We start from the raw sequence: 21151 nt of genomic DNA on the forward strand, positions 1-21151 counted from the left end.
CCAAATCAAAGCACGTTTCACCTTTGGGTGCTGCTAATTGACAGAGAACCGTAGCATCACCTCCTCCCCACCTGTGCGGCACAGGGAGCCTTTGAAAGCCTGATCAGGCCTGTGTGGGTCCTCCCAGATGGTTGGACTCCTGCCAGCAGGCATAAACCTGTGCGATCCAGCGGGAGGCCGTCTCTCCTTCACTGTGCAGTCCTGTGGATCAAACTCAGGTTCTCAGCCTTGGCAACAAGCATTGTTGTCTGTTGGGCAATCTTGCTGGTTTACTAATGGGATTTTTTTTTTTTAAAGTTTCCCAGAAGCTTTCAAATATTTGGGAAGAAGAGAGAGAAAAATTACTCATGGGGAGGGGCAGGGGGCAAAGGACAGGAGTTTTAGTTAGAAAAAAAAAAGTCAAGAGCCAGTGAGCTGGCTCGGTGGGTGAAGGGACTTGTTACCAAGCCTGATGACCTGAGTTCCATATCCTGGACCCACATGGTGGAGAGAATCAGCTCCTATAGATTGTCTTCTCACACACACAGACACTGTGGCTCAAACACACACACACACACACACACACACACACAGAAATAGATACAATAAGATTTTTAAGGGGGAGGAGACTAAAAATAGTATCTTCAGTATATTATATTTATAGGAATGCATAACATGTGAAATGTACATTTTGAAACTTCATCCACAACTTATAACGTGTACTGCAGTAATCATAACAAGACAGCAGGTCGGCACTTTACAACATTACACGGAAGGGACCCGACTTAGAAATAAAATATTTACAACCTACCTTTACAAAACAACATTGTGTGCATACAAAATGAACAACTGCAGGAAGATTTAAAATAATAAAACAACCAAAACCCCAAACCCCAGAAGATACACTTAAGGCAGACCAGCAAGACACTGAAATAATTAAGGCTGTGGAATTCTTCTGCACCTTGAAAATATAGAGCTATTTACCAATACTGCGGAGTGATTTTGAATCAACTGTCACAAGCCTGGTGGAAGCAGGTACTTATATGTATATGTGTAATGGTCCCTATGGGGAAACCTGTCCGCTTATGAATAAGGCCTTTTAGCTGAATGGCCAGAGGAACCCACCACAAATTCTCAAAAGACTTTGGGGGAAGGGATCACTCAAAACCATGAAGTGTGGGCACGGTTTGCAAATTAGATATTAAAATTCAAATATAGGTTGGGCATGATGGCATATGCCTTTAATCTCAGCACTTGGGAGGCAGAGGCAGGAAGGTCTCTGGCCAGCCTGGCCTACAGAGTGAGTTCCAGGATAGCCAGGACTACACAGAGGGACCTTGCCTCAAAACAACAACAGCAAAAATAAAACAACAACAAAAACAAACCACACACACACACGAATTCAAATATAGAATTCTGAGTAAACAGAATCACATAAATAACGGTCCCAATGTGTTTTATAATTTGTTCGTTTGGCCATATGGACTTCGAAAGACATCAAATTAGTTCCCATGTGAATAGACTTCTCCACATATTATCCCTAATGGTTTTGAATGGTCCTAAATGGTTTTCCAGTAGAAAAACTGACCCACCTGGGCTGCCTGCAAATGGATAGATTTCTGCATATGAGCAATCACATATACATACATATTATACACTATATACATGTACAGATGTACATATATCCATATTTGCCAACAGTTTGCCCTTAACTGCTGCTGTTCTCTGCATAAATAGCATTCTCAAGGGTGTGTTTAGTTTTTCACAGTCTTCCTGTTTGTCCCTTTTCCAGTTTTATTTACTTCCTCACAGTAGTCTGAAGTTTGGCAGAAACAGAAGTAAAAGCACCAGGGGTAAAAAAATAAAAACAAAAGAAATTGAACACGGAGGTGATAGTTATGGCTTAAGTTAGTAGGAGAAGACAAATGCTTTGTTAACTTCAGGTTCATAGCCACGGTCTTTGAGGTCACAGTAATGGTCTCCAGGGACTCCAGGATTCGAACTTAGTTCTTGATGGAAGCGGGAAAACCTCCTATCCCTGGACTGGCAAATTGGCTTGGTTAAATTAATTCTCAGGAATTCCAAGACTTGTTATTTACATGTTTTCTTGCTCTTCCCCGTTCGCTGAAGGAGGTTTATCTGACTAAACTGTTAGGTTGGTCATTTGGATAAAAACGAAACCTGACCACAGTTTGGAATTTCTTAACAAACAGACTGATAAGAAAAGACAATAGCCTAGGAGCGCTAATTTTAGGCTTTTAATGAATAACTTTTAAAGATTAAAGCACTGTAGTAGAATGACTATATTCTCCTATAACTTCAACCTATATTAAAAAATAAGAGAAAATGTCTTTCATAAAAAATGTGGCCATATAATATTTCTGTACTCTATTTCCATATAGATTTTTCATGAAAAACATTTCCTATCAAAGCATCTAAGTTTCTGGACAAATTCCAGCCCCTCTGAGCTCTTTAGAATGAATGAGACAATGAGAGCCTTGCGGTTTTCAGAAAATGACTATCATAGTACCTTCTTTTCTGTTGGCGGACTCTATGTGAGCTTTGCCTTTAGCCTAACCTGGCTCTAATAATTCCTCCCCTAAAGGTATTTAGGTTTTTAAATAGAAAAGAATACTCATGAGGTGCTTTTTACAAATAAATCTCTTGAAAGCTTGTATATGCTTGCCTCATCCAGACTCCATTGGAATGTTACCCAGGCAACAAAGGAGCACGGTCTACATTCCTCAAAACTCACCCAGTACAATACATGGGCTGCCGTAGGACGTGATGTGCAGGTACCATGCCTACTACAGAGACCCTTTGTGTTCAGTGTATTTCCCCTCTCTTGGGACTAGAGGAGAGAGTTTCATTTAACATAGAAAAATAACCACTGTTTACTTTGTATCGCATTTTCTCCCTCATATTTTCACAGATATATTTTTTCCAAGTTCTTCCAGATAGGCATGAAAAAAGAAAGTAACGAGTGACTCCCAGGCATGGAGGTTTGGCAACGAGAGATTATTCTCGAAAGACCAGAGCCAAAGCTCTCCTTCTCTAAGTCCCATCCATCTTCTCCCTACCCCCTTGCAAACCACTTGCCTTTTCTAGAAGATTCTTGTGAGACTCTAAAGAAACAAATTGGGACATGGGAGGGTGTTCGATCCTCACATCTGCCCTCCCGGTGAGGAAAGTAACTGCCTGGGTTCTTCACACAGTTTTTCTATTAGCTTGGGAAGAGAGGGAAGGGCTGGCTGTCTTGGAAGGCGTCAGATTCTCATGTCTACCATAAGAAATACTGGAGAAAATGGCTTATGGACCTTCATGTCCTCGGCAGCTCTCCTAATCTTTTCTGTAGATAAGCTCTTAAAGGGTGGAGATTATAAAAATGAGACCAAATAACGTGTAGATGAGGAGCACCTGGAACTTCCAATAAAAAGCAATCGACAGCGTTTAACCTCGTGAGTTTGTAAATGGAATCTGAAGATAAGACTGTGGGAAACTGGAATGTTCAAAGTTATTGTCAATAAAATTCTACCACTGGCAGTGTGTAGCACTTTAAGGAAATCAAAAATATTTTATAGATGTGTCAGCTAGGACATCTTCCTCAACATTCTTAAGAGATGAATGTTCTCTCTCCATCTCCCCAAATTCCATCTTATCAATGGGAATATGGGGGCAGAAACAAGAAAGAACGAAATTTGGGATAGCTGAGATCAGTACTCAAAAACACCTGGTCTCGCCCTACATTCAGATGTTTTCACTTAAAAGATATCTTAAACCTAAGGAAAAAATACTGCAGCATCAGCAAATCCAAATGCAATCGGACATCTTCACTCCCCATTGCCCCTCCGAAAGGCACTACTATCTGTAAAGGCTTTGCAAAGCACAAAGCTGTGAGGCCAGCTTTCCCCTCGGCCTCCTCCACCCCCACTCAGGTTGCCGGTGGCTGGGAGAGACCTGCAGGATACATCACACATCACAAAGTTGTTCTTAGCAGTTTTTACCACATTCAGGTCTAAGTGGAGAGAAATCTGCTTCATCTGAAGCGAATGTAAAAGGCGCAAAACATTATTAGATTTCTCATCAGGATCGTGGGTTGGCCCTGATCTTTCCCATCACTCTGTACCCCACCCTTTTAACATAAAACCAAGGAGCTAAAAATGATGAATACACGCCAAACGAGGAACCTGGGGGCTGGCAGTTCACTCGGTAAGAACAACTGGGATGGTGGTAGGGGTGGGAGATTTTCTCTCCTCTCCCCTCTTCTTAGTAACAAACCACCCTGCCAAAACAGGTACAGGAGCGGGGCTCCCGGTTCTTCTTTATTTCCTAGCCCCCTCAATGGGATTGTTCCTAATTCCCAGCTTGTTAGGGAGAATTCTTGAGCGAAACCATCTTGTTCCCTGTTGGAGGGACCAGGTGCTTTTGTGGCTAGGGGCCTCCCTGTTCATTTCAGTCCTCAAACTGTAGAAAGTGTGTCCCCTCTCTCTCACGACCTCTCTGACACTTGCCCTGTTCTAACGGCTGTATTTGGGCTGCCCCTCCATCCTTTCCTGTCTTCCCTGTGTACTCGAGACGACTCCATGCAGCTCCACATCTGGACCACCCCAACCCTGACACAAGCGTGCTGTGAAAACTTTGGCTTTGCCTAGCATTCTGTCACCTCACAACGTGCGTTCCATATGGCCTTTCTGTGGCATCTGAACGTCACTGTCCTGGGCTCTTTTCCTCCCTAGCAGAAACTCAGCCAGTCATAACAATCCTAAGTGACGCCACAAGAAGCCCCTCTCTCAAGGCAGCCATAATGGACAGAACAGACCTGGCCATGTCTCTTTCTGGGTCTCTGGAGTCCTCAGAGGCTGCACTTTATCCCACAACAAGCCCTCCGGGCCCAGGCCTTCCTCCCTCATGCTACACTTCATCATAAAGACTTTAGTAAGCATGTTTTAAATACCATAGCATATGCTTTTATATGTGTGTATACATCATGGTTTAGGTGAAGAATGTGGAGGGTTAGCAAGCTCTGTGGGAGTGAGGCTTGATGACCCAGGGCCACCCGAAGACCAGGAAACTATACAGTCAGAGTCGGTTTCCACATATGTGGTTAATCCCCAAAGTACTAGGTGCTAGCTAATCTTATTGCTTTTGCTTTTCACTAATGTATTACTCTATAATCTCGGATGAGATGAGATGAGATGGAGGGTGGGTGATGAGTAATTTGGCTTTGAAACCACTGGGGGTGGGTGGGAAAATGAGTATTTTAATTCTCTGTTTCCATCATGGGAATACGTGTTTTTATACAAAAAGTTCAGACTGTTCCCATCATTTCTTCTTGAAATAGTTAAAACAGTTTTGCAGCTTCCTTTCCCTCCCCAGATTCTCCGATTGCACTTTGTGCTACACGATTTCAGGTTCTCAATCCCTCTAGCAGGAGAGACACGAGGACATGAAGCCTGCTTTACACAAACACTTGAGTTATATTTTTAGAATATTATTTGCATAAAAGCATTTTTAAAAACACACTCTAGAAAACAAAGGGTGGATCATGTACAAACACAAAGTAACAAAAACTCCCCCACTCCCTCCAACAAAAAAAAAAAAAAACCCTCAAAAAACAAAACAAAACCCATGAAGTGCCCTGGTTAATTTGTTTTCCCTCCAGAGGGCACCGGGCAGTGAATAATCGTGTATGGAGAAAGCAGCATTGGCCTCGAATGCAGTTAATCCTTTTAGTCCAGAGACGTTGGTGGCTGTGTGGTGTTAGGTATTGCTATCCCAGTTAAGAACCCATGCTGTGTTAGAGTGCTGGGTCGGGCTTTGCTCCATGGCTTGAGAAAGGACTTAGGACTAGCCTTTAAAAGGCTTATATGGCTGCCTCCTTTTGGTAAGCACCCTAAAGCTTCATGAGGGGTTAGGAATAAAGCGAGCTAACTTTCTGGAAACCGTATTCTACAGTTATGCGACCAGAAAGAACTGCTACGTGGCGCATAGGAGCTGTAGGAAAAGTTTCTATGTGCCCTTTTGTATGGACTCATGATTTCCATCTACCTACGTCAGGCCTGGTGTGAACATAAGAAACAACCCCCCAACTCTTACTAGGTTTGGACCTATTTCCCGGCTTTCCCACAGGAAGAACTCTGAGCGATTAGAGAGTTCAGCGGGAACTTTCGATAAACAGAACCTCTCTTACTCAAACAACCCATGATGGAGGGGGACAGTATCTCATTCACAGATCTGAAAAGGGTCACATTGCTTTCTCTTAATACACAGGTTCTGATAAAAGATTTCTATACAAGATTTATAAAATGCTCTAAAAAATTTGTCTAATTGTGCTTAGTCAAAATAATGCAATGCTTCGGTAAATAAATTACTGTCTTAACGGGAGCACTCAAAGTTACCTAGGATTGATTTCATATAGAACTCTATATTATAAAACTCTGAAACCTGAATGGGATCTAGTATACTGTATGTGTATATGTATCCTGTTAAGAAACTATATCTAAGCCATCTAAAGCAGAATAGTTGACATCTCTGTTAAATAGAACTTTTAGCGTAAATTTTCAACGGAGTCAGAAACCGACTATCCTCCTCACGGTGGGGTAGACGGCTTGCCCACTTAACCACCCATTTTGGAATGTACAATTAACATTTTCTACTGACTACTATCTTGTCAGCCTTGCCCTTCCTCTTTAATACTTCCTGCAGCTCTGCATGTTTATTTCTTCGGCAGAACCTTCTGGAATGCTCCTGGGATTAGGGTCACTCTTCTGCCACTCGGACCCCGCGGAACCACAGACAAGGTTTAAGGGAACCACCTCTTAATCCAGAGAACCACATGGAGTGAAATGATGAACACAGCTATTTACAGACACGCTCAGTCTTGCTTTGGTTCACACCGCACTTCTATGTGAAACCTCAGGGGCTGGGGGATGGCTAGGTCCCTTGGTTCACCCTATTGATGATGTAACTCTTGACATTGGGAATGGGCCGCACGTCGTTCTGGTGCTTGCGGCGCTCTATGAAGCAGGCCAGGCGGGAGGTGTCCAGGGGGATTTTGGAGTAGCTGCCATTGTGGGGCTGCAGCCATGGATGCTGCAGGCACGTGGCTGCCGTGGGCCGCCTCCGGAAGTCTTCCTGTAAGATGACGTTGATGAAATCCCTGGCTGCGTTGCTCACGCCACAGAAGTACTCGTGAGGGAAGCTGAAGTCCACCCTGCACACATTGATACAGGTCTCCTCTTTGCTCTCATCTAAGAAGGGGGAGACCCCACTAAGCATGACATATGTCAGAACCCCGATGCTCCAGATGTCTGTACTCAGGGAGACGGGGATGCCTTGGATCACTTCTGGGGCAGCAAATTCTGGATTCCCCAGCAGATGGTGGATGTGGAAGTGGCCTGAGATCTGGACAGCATCTTCCAAGTCGATGAGCTTCACTCGAGGTACTGGGATCCGGAGGTCAATGAGCAAGTTTTCAGGCTACAGGAACCCAGGAAGGCAGGGAGAAAAGAGGCAAGATCAGGTCTTTGCGGACTACCAGGTGGACTCTGTTAGCTAAATAGGATTCTGCTGTTCTTCAGTAAGCTTGCGCATGTGGGATATTCCCTATGCAAAGGCAAAGGAGGCTTCAAAGCATGGCATTGAATTCGCTAAGCTCTGAGTTTCGGTGGTACTTTAGATAAGTTGTTTGGCAGTGAAAATTGTGCCTTTGGGGGAGGGGTACAGGGCTAACTGTGTATTTCTGGCTGGCCTGGAACTTACGGAGATCTACTACAGTCTCTGCCTCCTGACTGCTGGGCTTAACTAAGCCCCGCACCCAGCCTATGCTTCCCCACCCTAGTGTTAAGGATCCAACCCAGGGCCTTAGGCATGCTGAGCAGGTGTTCTGCCACCAAGTCACACGTTACTCCAGAATAGCATGCCTTCTTATCCAACCTTTGATTTTGTAATGAATCAAGAAAATAAATAGCCTTTTAAGAAAACAGAAGCTTTTCCTTAAAAACAAAATTTTCTGGGCAGTGATGGCAGACACCTTTAATCTTAGAACTTGGGAGGCAGAAGCAGGCAGATCTCTGAGTTCAAGGCCATCCTGGTCTACAGAGTGAGTTTCAGGATGGCCAGGGCCAGAGAAACCCTATCTTGAAAGAACAACAACATTACAAAAACCAAACCAAGGAAAAAGAAAAAAATACAACTGTACATTCCTCAAGTTAGCCTCTGCTATTTTACTGCAGCAGGTACCTATTTTACTGCAGCAGGATTTTGCAATACCTTTATATCCAAGTGTGCCACCCTGCAGTTATGGAGGTACTGCAGAGCTTCCATGATGTCTCGGATATAGAAAGCTACTTTCTCTTCCATCAGCTCATCATGATTCATAAGGTAGTCCAAGAGTCGGCCATCATCCATCCTGAAAACAAGGAGGTGGATAAAAGGCTGCTTGGGAGGAGACAGAGAATCGGCCCATGGAGAAAGCTTAAAAAGCTCTAAGATGTCTTAATGGAGATTGGCATTACAACACACACACACACACACACACACACACACGTCATGGGATATTAGTTGAGGATGGGTTACATTCATTTATGCTGTGGAATATTTAATGATGCAAAGATGTGTTGCATTCTTTTAAGTTGCATTTGTTTAACTCTGTGAAGCTGTGTTACTTTGCCTGCTTAAAATACCAGACTGGTCTACTAGAGAGCTGAAGGGCCCATAGCTAGGCAGGAGAAAGGACAGGTGGGGTTGCCAGGTAGAGAGAATAGATAGAAGGAAAAAAAGAGAAGGGGGTAAGAAAAGAAGGAGAAGAGGATGCCAGGGGTCAGCCTCCCAGCCACCCAGCCAGCCACAGAGTAAGAAGGAAAGAAAGGTAAATAGAATAGAGAAAGGTGAAATCCCAGAGGCAAAAGGTAGATGGGATAATTTAAGAAAAGCTGGCTAGAAATAAGTCAAGCTAAGGCCGGGCATTCATAAGAAAGAATAAGTCTCTGTGTGATTATTTGGGAGCTGGGTGGTAGCACTTCCCAGAGTAAAAGAGTAAAAAAACCCAAAACCTAAAACTAACTAACTATATACATATTTCAGAGCCCAAAGTGAGTGCCATGTTCAGAATAGAATGAATCACGTTACAAATGTGTTAAGCTCACCAGAAATCCTTAGAACCTTGCTTACGGAATGTTGACTTTAAGGGCTAACTGGCTTTAAGGTTAGGATGAGGGGAAAAAATTGGTGCTTATAGTTAGCCTCATCTATGTTAAAAAGTATTTTCCCTTTTGACATTTTTAGATGGGAAAAATGTGAAGGAGGGTAAGTTTCGCCTTGGCATATTTGATTTCTTCTTAACTCCTTGGCCTTTCTGGACAGCTTGCCAAGTTCTAACCACTGCCTGGGAAAGTGGTAAGTGGAGCCAGGCATGTGCAAACTTGACGTCTGCTTCTTCTACTTCCCAGATGGTGGCTGCAGATAATCATTTAATCTCTCTGTCTTTTGGCTTCCCTGAAGCACACCATCTTTTAAAGTGGAAATAGCACAGGACAGTGACATCAGCGACATCAACAACAAAATAAGATCTCCTTCCTTGTCAGCTTTGTACAAGAACCCAGCAAAGCAATGAGTAATTAACACAACCCTAGTGTAAGAAAGTGCTTATGGTAACTGAATGACCATGGCTGCTTTAGACTCAGGTTTGAATACTTGGTCCCCAGTTGGTGTAATTGTTTGGGAAGGACTAGGAGGTGTGGCCTCTTTGGAGGAAGTGTATGGCTCTGTGTGGGCTTCGACAGTTTCAGAAGTCTACACCATTCCTAGATAGTTTTCTGCCTTGTGCATGTGGATCAAGAGGCGAGTTCTTAGCTACTGTTCTAGCATCGTCTGCCTGCTGCCACGCTCCCCACCATGACGGTTATGAACTCCACCCTCTGAAATGGTAAGCCCCGAGAGACTCTTCCTTCTCTATGACGCCTTGCTCATGGTGTCTCATTCCAGCAATAGAGAAGTAACCAAGACCGTGCTCAGTAACCGGCAGCTATTTCCAGGCTCCCTGTGCCCTTTTGTAACAAGAAGTGATCTAACTCTTTAGGGAGCAATGAGTCATTTGAGACACATCTCAGGAAATGCCTACGTCAAGGAGTGTGAGTCAGGGTAAGAATAACTTCCAACCACATCTGAAACTTGCCTGACCGTTTTCATTTTCTCCTCTAGTTTGTTCCTTGCTGAGACTATTCTACTTTCTTGACAGAAGAAAAGGATGGAGACCCTGGAAAGTTCCCTACTTCCCTCTGACCTACTAGGTATGAAGTGGGAGAGAACAGGACAGACAGGAGTGGCACTGGGTTCGCTACATGCAACTCCCAGAGATACTTGGAGCAAACAAGGGGAACATTTACAGCAGCACTGCTCCAAGCCCACAAAGCACAAGCCACCCCACGCATCTTGGAGCTCTTCGCTAGTCTTCATCCTTCCTAGACCAGGGAATCGAAATCTCAGTTGCCTGGAGGAGGGTTCTACCAGCCATCCCTACTGACCATACAGGAGATCTACAGGCAGAGCAAGATTCAGGGCATGGTTCTGCTGACGCCTTGCTTCTCACACATCTTCCCTGATGGTCACACACACCTAACAAAGACCTGTTGTATGTTCTTGTAGCTCTGTCTAATGTATGATCCCTAGCATCTCCCATGCTGTATTTAAAGTATTATTTATCTCTTAGTCTTAACTGTTGGATTTATAGCCTCAGAGTTTTAAAGAGCTGTGTCTTTCTAAGGATATTTATTATCAAGATAGTCTGCCATTCCTGGAATGTCTTGGAGGGAAAAGTTCCACCCTGAAAGAATAGGATAGTAGAGTGGGGGTGCCATGACTATTGACTGAAGGACAAACTCCTGCCGTTCCAGCTCCACCCCGTCCATCGGCCTTCCTCCAGTAAACTCTTCTCAAGTGCCATCAAGCCCGAGAGTGCACAGTAGGAAGAAAATGAAACAAGTACAGATTACAGCTAGGGAAGGGAAATAAGTTCTGGCGCTCTATAGTACGGTGACTAGAGTTACCAATGTGAACTGTTAATATATTTCAAATAGTTAGAGAAGAGGTTCTTTTTTTAAAATAAATGTTTTTGTTGCAAAGAAATGATGGATGTTTAAGGTGATGGATATGCTAATATCCTAATTTGATGATCACATCGTGTATACATGCAATGAAACACTGTACCTGATAAATATAAACAACCAAATAAACCTTAGAAAAATAAGAAAAAGTGGAGTGAGAAGATCTGGGTTCAGAGCCACACTCATCTGGACTTTTGTCGAGCTAGCGGTAAAGACCTTCTCAGTCTCTATCCTTGGTTTTCTAGTCTGTGGAATAATACTACATTTACATAAGACAGGAGGGGAAAGGCTTATTAGCACTTTGTAAACCATAAAACATGGTGAAAATGGAACTCTTGTCCATAAATTGTGGACAGTGGACTGCAGCAGATGAGGACTTCTTTAGAGATAAGACCCCTGTACTCACAGTTCCAATATCAGGATGTAGGATGTGGGGGACTCGTAGGTGTCATGGAGAGTGACATACTGGGGGTGCTGCAGGTGCTGAAGCAGGGCAGCCTCATGGGCAGCCTGTTCCTTCTTCTTCATTTTCTTGCTCACAAATTTCACAGCAACGTCTTTGCGGGTAGCTTTGTGGATGCATTTCTTTACAATAGAGAACCGGCCTCTGCGAGACAAAAGGGGGGAAGGTTCTCCAAGGTTCATCAGTCAGCGGGGGGGTGGGGGTGGGGGGTGGGGGTGGTCATTTACCAGAATACGTTTACAGTGTGTGCATGCGTGTGTGTGTGGGTGCGTGCTCAAGCATGCGTGTGTGCATGTGTGTGTATGTGCTTGAGCATGCATGTGTGTGTATGCATGTATGTGAGTGCTCAAGCATATGTGTGTGCATGTACATGTGTGCTCGAGCATGCGTGTGTGTGCTTGAACATGTGTGTATAAGTGTATGTGCTTGGGCATGAGTATGTATGTGTGTGTTTATGTGTGAATGCATGTGCACATGCTTACTTAAGTTGCTGAGACAGTAACATCATACAGGTTGAGTGTCCCTAATCCAAATATCTAAAGCCCAAAATGCTCTAAAATCTGACAGCTTCTGAATGCAGACATGAAATCACTGTGGGAAGTTTCATACCTGACTTCATGTTGTGGTGAGTGATGGTCAAATGCAGGTCCACCAGACATAGCACATAAAATTACTTTCAGGCAAAGGTGTGCATGAAATATGGATGAACTATTTCAGACTTGGGTCCCATGCTCAAGACACCCTGCTGTGTACATGTGCACATCCCCTCCCCGCATCAAGCAGTAGTAGAGATCTTTCTAGGGCTGGAGTCATAGCTCAGAGGTTAGGACCTGGGTTGGATTTCCAGCACCCAGTTCCAAAGTATCTGGTGCCCTCTTCTGGACTCTTCAGTCACAGGGCATACACGTGGTGTGGGTACATACATGCAGGCACTTAACTATCCTCATGAAATAAAAACAAATACATCTGAAACAAAAAGAGAGACCTTTCCTTCTCGGACCAGTGATTTGGCTTAGTGGAGAAAGGCACCCACTTTCTGAAGCAATAAGCCTAACTAACAGTCTGAGCTTGATGCCTAGAACTCACATAAAATCAGGAGAGCAGGGACCCCACAAATTGTCCTATGACCCCCTACACATGGGCTGTGGCATGTGTGCACACATCCCGCATAATCTATACACATACACACTAAACATAATAAAATAAAAAAACCTTTCCTTTTGTACTTTTAATTATAACAATAATTTTTTTTTAAAGTCATCTCTTCTTCCTTAGCATCCTAGGGCTCTTTGAGATGCCAAAGTATCATTTTTAAAAGATTTATTGATTTATTATGTATACAATGTTCTATCTGCATGTTTACCTGCACACTAAAAGAAGGCATCAGATATCACTATAGGTGATTATGAGCCTCCATGTGGTTGCTGGGAATTGAACTCATGACCTCTGGAAGAGCAGTTAATGCTCTTAACCTCTGAGCCATCTCTACAGCCCCCCGAAGTAATATAATATTTTAGTCAAGATCTTTTTATGCCATTTTGAGCATTACATAGAGGTGGGTTTCTTTTCTTTTCTAAGCAGAATATACTTCTGTACACAATGATGGAGCTGGGGAGATGGCTCAGTGGATAAGAGCACTGTTGTTCTTGCAGAATACCAGTGTTGAGTTCCCAGCACCCACATGCTGGCTCATTACTCTCCATACCTCCAATTCCAGGAGCTCTAACACCCTCTTCTGGTCTCTGCAGGCACCAGGCATGCATGTGGTGCACAGACATACATGCAGGCAAAATAGCCATGCAGACAAATAAAATTAATTTTAAAAAGAAAGTAAAATGAAACCTTTTAAATTCCCCTTTATTTTTATTTTATATGTATAGCCAATTTGCCTACCTGTATGTCTGTGCACCAAATGTGTGCAATGCTGCCAGAGGCCAGAAGAGAGTGTTAGAATCCTTGGGACTAGAGTTACAGATGGTTGTGAGCTGCCATGTAGGTGCTAGGAATTAAATCCATGTTGTCTAAAGGAGCAGCCAGTGCTCTTAGCCACTAAGCCTGAATACATAAAACTTTTCACAAAATTTTGTTATATTTTACCTACAGAGCAAGGCTGAGCAACTCCTTTGATCACAGACCAATGAAATTAGAAGTGAATAACAAAATATAATTTAAAATCTCATACATATTAGAGCATTTTATGTAATTTCTACTCTATTGTAACTAGTTCAAAAATTAACCATAGTTGAAAAAATACCTAGAAATAACAATGATAATAGAAATATCATATATCAAAACTTGGGACATACAGCTAAAATTACACTTTTTAGGAATATTTTGTGGCTTAAAAATCTCCAGACTTTCTTAGAAAATGTTGATGAGACCAGCTTCCAACTCAAGCAAAGAAAAAGAAAAGTAGAAAAATTTCAGGAATGCACTAGCTGTTTTCCAACCACAGAGAATTCTTCTACACAAGATAGAAAGAAACCCCAGCTGAGGCAACGTGACACACACCTTTAATCACAGCACTCAGGAGGTAGAGGCAGGCAGATCTCTGTGTGTTCAAGGTCAGCCTGGCTTATAGAGCTAATTCCAGGACAGTAAAGCCACACAAAGAAACCTTGTCTCAAATTTGAAAAAAAAAATAACAAACAGAAAGAAAGATCAACAAAACCAAGTTGATCATTTTCCTGTTGTGAGGTAGCTGGTCTCCTTACCTGCCAATCTCGTTCAGTTCGGTGTAAGCAGAATCAAAATTTTCCTTCCAAGAAATGGTGGCACCATCAGCGGCTGCATCTTTGGGAGAGGGAGAATCCACAAGTGACATTATGAATGTCATATGAAAAGAAAGAAAAGCTTCATAAAGAAAATACAGCATAATAACCTAAGGAAAATAGCCCATTCTTATGAATAAACTTGGAGGCCTCCCAGTGGGAAAAGGCCGTGACTCTCTGGAAAATTATTTTTTAAATGTCTGAGGAGAACTGATATGGCAGAGGCAGACAGGCACTCTCTGTCATCTCCTCGAGCAAAGGGAGAACATGGGACACGATCAGAAACGTAGTTTCCTGGAAAGTTAGAGAAAACATAGAAACGGGGAAGAAGAACACTTTGAAGGAGAAGTCAGTGAAGGTGAGGACCAGGGGAGGGTGCAGAGAGATTGAAAAAGCTGAGGGTCACGGAAGGAAAAAGGAAACGCCATGAGCAGAGCATGCCAGAGAGTTCTCTGCCTAGCACCAAAGTCCTCAGCCTTGGGCGAGTTCACCCTGGATACGGGATGACTGAACTTCAGCCATAATTGGTTCTTGTGTGAGATTTGGTAGTTCAGCTTGACCTTGTATGATGTGTTAATTGTCTTACACAGACACACACACACACACACACACACACACACACACAAGCATGCACACTCCTTGGGATTTGTATTGTCTGCTGGGAATCGGGTCTTAGAAGTAACATAACAAAAATGGTGGCCATCCCGAGCCACATTGAGCTGGTGGCTTGGAAAGAAGGGACCCATATTAGTAACTCAGTTCTTAAGACTCCATACTGGTCTGTCACCTCAGCTCTCCCGAAACACGAGCTGGTGACATGCCCACAATGAATTCTGAGGACGTGTGGATCCAGGGTCAAGGTTTTCCAGAAAGTCACATGCCTGTGAGAACAAGTCAAGGCCATTGGCAGACACCTGGCTGGGCTGACCATGACCTGCATGGTCATTTTTGGCCAAGGCCCTGTGGGGACTCCAAACTTCCTTTAACCCACAGAGACACAGGTCTGCTGCATTTTAAGTATGGCGACACTCCCACCCTTTCCTGTCTTGTCCTCAGCACACACATGCCACATCTGTGTACTGCCTAAAGTGTCACCAATGGGATGTTTTTTCAGACCAGCAAGCTTCCTCCTTTAAAATGTCCACGGGACCAAGATGAGCAGAGAGCAAGGTGGGCAGAAGAAGAATCACACCGGTAATATCCATTTCTAGCTAGTTACATGTATGTCTTAATTTCAATTTTATGTAGATAAAATAGATCTGTGTGGGAAACTAAATTCTGGAAAGGTGGGGCAAATAACATTTTATCTGATAGCAACGTCCTTCGTCCAGGTTACTTTGCTCCCTCTTTTAAGCTGTTTAGCACTATAGTCCTGTGTTCAACAAATGCTGGCCAGAGGCACCCAGGGGAAAACAAACTTAGAATTCCCAAGAGGTCTCAGAGGAGGGCCAGAGCCAGAGAGCAGACAGGGACACAGGTCTCCTGCCTGTCCATTGAGGTTCCCCTGGGAAACCCCAGAAAGCCCAGGGTCAGCAATGGTGGTAGACCTCATGTTGGCTCCCATATATCTCCTGGAGACACTCCATCTGGTCTTTCAAAGGTAGCCGGATGGAAGCTGCCATGCAGCCCCAAGACCCCTCCCCATGGGATCAGAGATGCCAATGATTTTGCAACAGTGGTCCACTGCTTCGCTTCTGCTGGCTAGCTGCCCTAGGCTTGCTGGGACTCACCGTACTCTGGAAGGCGCACAAACTCCGAGGCTTCACTGGGGAGGCTGATTCCCCAAGGGTTGCTGGCACTGACCCGGAACTGATAAGGGCATCCGGGACTAAGGTCTTCAATGACGAGGTAAGTGTCCAAGGTTGAAGCTACGGACTGCTGCCAGACCTGGGAACCTAGTGGGCAGTTCCAAGGAGAGGGAGTGGGAGTCAAAGAAACGTTATTTCAAAGACCTTCAGCAGCCAAAGATAGGAAAATGGACAGAACCAGTTCAAAGGACAGGATGGCCACTGTCGGGCTCTGAAAGTTTGCAGTCCAATGTGGGGGATTTTGGCCCCATTTCCTAAATAACATCAAATAAAGGCTGTGCAAGAAGTTGGCCTGTGGACTCTATCCCTTCTCAAATGTGCAAGCTGAGGAGCTAGCACTGACTTTACGTGGGGATATGTGGCAGCGTGATTGGGCTGTAAGAAGATACAGCAAAGTGAGAGAAAACATGCCTCTGGAAATTGAAAGCAAAATGAACACATACAGGAGCATGTAAGAATGTAAAAATACTCCACGCATGGCATAATTCTCCCCTTTAACTCCAGCTAAAGTTCACAAAAACCGGGTTGAGAAGGGAGCACTAGTCTTACTCGACAGAGGAAGAGATAGAGTCTCAGAAGTACTAAGCAGTTTGTCTACGAGAGCTTAGCTTCTGAGTGAGCTATGAGCTGAACTTGGAAACACTGAAGCAGGTCCTCTGACTCAGCAGTCACACCTGGGCTGGCCTGCACAGCCTGCGGCAGACAGCTCAAGGAAAGGCGGAACTGAAGAGTCTTATAATTGCACAGCTCCCGCTTAACAAGGAAAAGAGGAAGGAAGAGCGAAGGTAACGATGGTGATGGAAAACAAAGTAAAAAAATGATCTTGGGCAGGCAAGCCGGGCTTTCAGTCCAATTGGGTAATTTGTGATGTGGTTCGGAGCTGCGGTTGCGACAATCACAACTTCCTGGAAGTGCCTTTCTAAATGTATTATTATTTATTGTAATTTTACTATTATTGGGACAGGGTCTTACTATGTAGCTCTAGGTGACCTAGCTTGGCTTCGAACTCATGGAGAACCTGCCAGTACCTTCCAAGTGCTCAAAGGTGTGAGCCACCACATTTGGCTTAAACTAACTTCCTTCCTTCCTTCCTTCCTTCCTTCCTTCCTTCCTTCCTTCTTTCCTTCTTCCCTCTCTCCTTTCTTTCCTCACAGTTAAAGATACATATGTATATACATGCTATAGATTCTATCTGGTGGTGGACAGATAGATGTCTGATCATCCTACCATGGTTTCTGTTCTAGGAGAAAAACCACAGACTCGTCAACTACAGAGGAGGGCCTAGTGGGAGCTTGCCCCTTACTAACTACAGTGTTGTGTTTCTTTACTCCTTAGCCTCTGTTAAATAGGCTCCATTGCACCCATCTATGTAATTGAGCAGGGTGAGCAGGACAATGCAATGGAGACACATTGCCACCTAGTGGCTGGGTCAGGAAGGCCCCAGGGAGTTTCCATTTGGAACCGCTGGCTGCTGTAGCCTGGCCCCAGGGTGCGAGAGCCAGGCCAAGTGCGGTGAATAGGAAGCTATATGAAGTCTCAGGTTCACGACCCTGAAGCCCTCCTGAGAGGAAGCAAATACAGAGAAAGAGCAACACACCTTCCTCGCGGTACTCCACAGTGTACCCCGAAATAGTGCAGTTCCCAGTGCTGGCCGGGGGCAGCCAGCGGAGGATGACGGAGGTGCAGCTCCTCTCCTGCGCGATGGGGCGGTTGGGGGCTGCGGGAACACCTGTGGAGACAGACAGCAGGGCGGGGCTGCTACTCAGAACTCGAGTAGCTCCATAGTCTCATGGAGCCCTGGAAACATGCCAAACGCGCCTCAAATCTGGCGCATAACCTTGTCCAAGCAGCGCTCCTGACTCCAGGCCCAAGGGAGGCCTAGGGGATGGGACCTGCTACCTGGCAACCTCCTTCAATTAAACAGGAACCACGCTGAGGACTGGGGAAGGGCTCTTAGCAGGCATGCTTCTCTTCCCATTGGCCTGGGTTCTGCTTTAGAATTTGATGAGGGATCCTTTCTTCCCGAGTCTCAGGGTGCCCTGGCCATGTCCACTTAAAACGACCAATGTAAATTGTCCGAGGCAGGAATAGGGAAGGCAGAATGTGGGCAGCCAAGGCAGTGAGGAGAGAAGAGGTTGGAATCATTGCTTAATAGGAACAGATGATAAAAGAGGCATATGGAAGGGTGGTGGTGGTGGCCACAAACCAATGGGCATGTCCTCAATGCCACCGAACTCTCCACTTTAAAGTGGTTAAGATGCTAAGTTTTGTTATGTTTTGCTACAGTCAAGAATGCTTTAAAACAGATATAGATAGATAGATGGAGGGAGGGAGGGAGGGAGGAAGGAAGGGAGGGAGAGATGGAGGGGGGAGACAGAGAGAGAGAGAGAGAGAGAGAGAGAACAGCATACCTTGCACCTTAACTGTAGCTGACGTGGACGCAGTTCCGTGGTCATTTGTTGCTATGCAGGTATAAATCCCGCTGTCTTGGGGCATCAGGTTGCAGATCTTGAGGGTGATTTCCCCAGAATCACTAGGACATTAAGTGCATCTCCTTCAGACAGTGAGGGGACAGTTGAGGGGCAGGTAAAATGCCACCTGCTTGGTTCAGGGTGTGCAGAGGCGAGAGCGCATGCCTCCAGCTTACCTACCACTACATTGTGTTACGTGGGGAAATATTTTTCTGGCTATTTTCACTGCCCAAATTTGTGTAAATAAGGAATAGAATAGGGATGGCATGATATATGAATTAGAAATAAATAAAATCCTGTAACCTACTGGTTTGCAACACAATTATGATTACTTTACACAAGTAACCTTGGGCTGAAATAGCTTCAATCTCATAAGTCAATAACAAATGATAAAACAGATTCAATAATGAAAATGTGTGTGTATTTCAAATCTTACACATGGGATCCTTGAAAGCATTAAGTGGGTGTTGGGGACATGGCTCAGTGGGTATAGAGCGCTTGGTGAACAGCATGAGAAGAGGAGTTAGTAACAAGCTGGGTGCAGCACGTGCCCATGACCCCAGAACTGGGTGCTGGGTGGGTTGGGGAGCAGGCAGATCCAGAGGCTGCTGGCCAGCCAGTCCAACCAAAAGAGTATGTTCCAGGTGAAGAGCAAGAGGTAAAGATACTTGGGGTGGACCTCTGTCCCCACGGGTACATGTCTAAGGGAGCACGCTCGCGCGCGCGCGCGCGTGCGCGCGCACACACACACACACACACACAGAACCTAAGTGGTAACTTTCTCACTTGCCCCAGAATTGCATTCAGAAACACCTCACAGAAGGAACTTCTCCGAAAGGGTTAATTCACAGGGAAGCCAGTCCACCCACTCTGTCGTGGATGGCTCCAGGAGGCTCACATGTTTAAATACTTGGTCCCTAGTTGGTGGAACTGCTAGGAAAGGATTAGGAGGCGGGGCCTTGTTGGAGGGGGGTGTGTCACTGGAGGGGGATGTGGAGATTTCAAAAGCTCACACCAGGCCCCATCTCTCTGCTTGCTACTTGTGGATCAGATGTGAACTTTTAGCGACTGCTCCAGCCATGCCTGCCTGCCTGCTGCTATGCTCCCTGCCACCATGGTCATGGATTCTAGTACCCTCTGGAAGGAAGTAGAGTTTCCAAATTGAGTTTTCATGAGCTTCAAATTGAATGCTTTCTTCTGTAAGTCTCATTGGTCATGGTGTCTCTTCACAGCAATAGCAAAGTAACTAAGACAATATCCCTTGGGGTGGGACAGTGTTCTGAGATCTTCACGCTCTCTGCCAAACAACGACTCTCACACAGAACTGCTCAGGCCTATGATGTTTTATGGCCTGATCAGGCATCTCTTCTGGAAATACCAAGGAAGGCACCCTCACCTTTAACACACACACACACACACACACACACACACACACACACACACACTCACAAACACGTTAAGCCAATCAATGAAATGTGCTTGATTCTAGGTATTTCTCTAAGCGGCAGGTGAGCCATTAGAGCTTGTTATTGCTTGTCTGCTGCACACAGCAATGCAGGGATGCTCAGAATTCCTGTGGTGGTGGGGACAAGCCAGCAAAATGGCTGGAGGCAGTCACCCAAACAGAATTTTAGTGGAGAAGAGCCTTACATTTTGGAATGTACCTTCCCCCCTTCTCATAAAGTAGTTCTTAGGTAAGGACCAAATCACATCCCTATCTCTACGCATCCTGGCGGGCATGAAGCATTCCAGGGTGTTCGTTAGCTTTCAGTACTTCTGACAGATTTCCCTGGGGCCCTTGGATAGACTGATCATCTAATAGGGTGATTATAAAGCAGGGGCCACAGAAGCATTTTATATCCATGGTTAAGGCTTGGCCTGTGATTTCAAGGACAATGCTTTATTTGTTTATTGTAGGTCCAGCACAGGAACAGATGGTTCCTGTTAGCCTCCAGGATGCCCACATGGTACTGGGCAGCACACACAATGCATGCTGGCATCCACTAGAAGTTCGGGCTAAGGGGCCAGCTTCAGAGTGAACAGTCAAGGTCGTGCCTAAGACTTGAACACAGGGTGCTCCGGTGTGGGAGGCTGAGCCACCCGTGCCTTTAACTCAATCTCTCTCCTAATCAAGGCCAAGTGTGGGACCCAGAATAAACTTGAGGGCAGCGCCTTGGGGGTGACTAGTAATCCAGAGGGACTTTTACCCAGAAGCCAGCTTCCACTGGGTGATCCACTTACCAGGAGGAGATGGTGGACGTGGCTGAACTGTTGTCAGTGTCTAGGATGTTCTGGTCTGGACCCTTCCAGGTGATGGTGGGCTTCGGCCGCCCACAGACTCTACACTGCAGTATCACCGTGTCTCCAAGCAAGCAGGTCACATCTACTAAGGGCACGAGGAATTCTGGAGCCACTGCAATTGAATAGATGAACATCGCTGTTACCACAACATGCTTACAATAGCCATTTTAGACTGTGTTCTCACCCCCAGAGATGGGCATCATGGTTTAAAGTGACCCTCAGCCTACCATTGTCTGATCAGAAACTCACTACGTAG

The 21151-nt window shown here is 45.0% G+C and overlaps 1 protein-coding gene across 5 annotated transcripts in view; it reads right to left on the reverse strand.

Moving 5' to 3' along the window:
* Positions 1–615: 615 nt before the first annotated feature.
* LOC121461682 (kalirin-like) overlaps positions 616–21151 on the reverse strand; it is a 115496-nt gene continuing 94960 nt past the window's right edge. For all 5 annotated transcript variants that reach the window (XM_041672821.1, XM_041672818.1, XM_041672820.1 and 2 more), the window contains 8 exons: positions 20836–21007; positions 18535–18656; positions 17721–17852; positions 16046–16210; positions 14259–14337; positions 11488–11688; positions 8251–8389; positions 616–7458 (listed from right to left, as the gene is read on the reverse strand). In XM_041672821.1, the coding sequence (XP_041528755.1) occupies positions 6913–7458; positions 8251–8389; positions 11488–11688; positions 14259–14337; positions 16046–16210; positions 17721–17852; positions 18535–18656; positions 20836–21007 (1556 nt within the window). In that variant the 3' untranslated portion in view covers positions 616–6912. The remainder of the gene's footprint in view (positions 7459–8250; positions 8390–11487; positions 11689–14258; positions 14338–16045; positions 16211–17720; positions 17853–18534; positions 18657–20835; positions 21008–21151) is intronic.

The sequence above is a fragment of the Microtus oregoni genome, unplaced genomic scaffold, assembly GCF_018167655.1.
Source record: "Microtus oregoni isolate MIOR12 unplaced genomic scaffold, Mior012 000023F_ref0000262, whole genome shotgun sequence".
Classification (NCBI taxonomy): Eukaryota; Metazoa; Chordata; class Mammalia; order Rodentia; family Cricetidae; genus Microtus; species Microtus oregoni.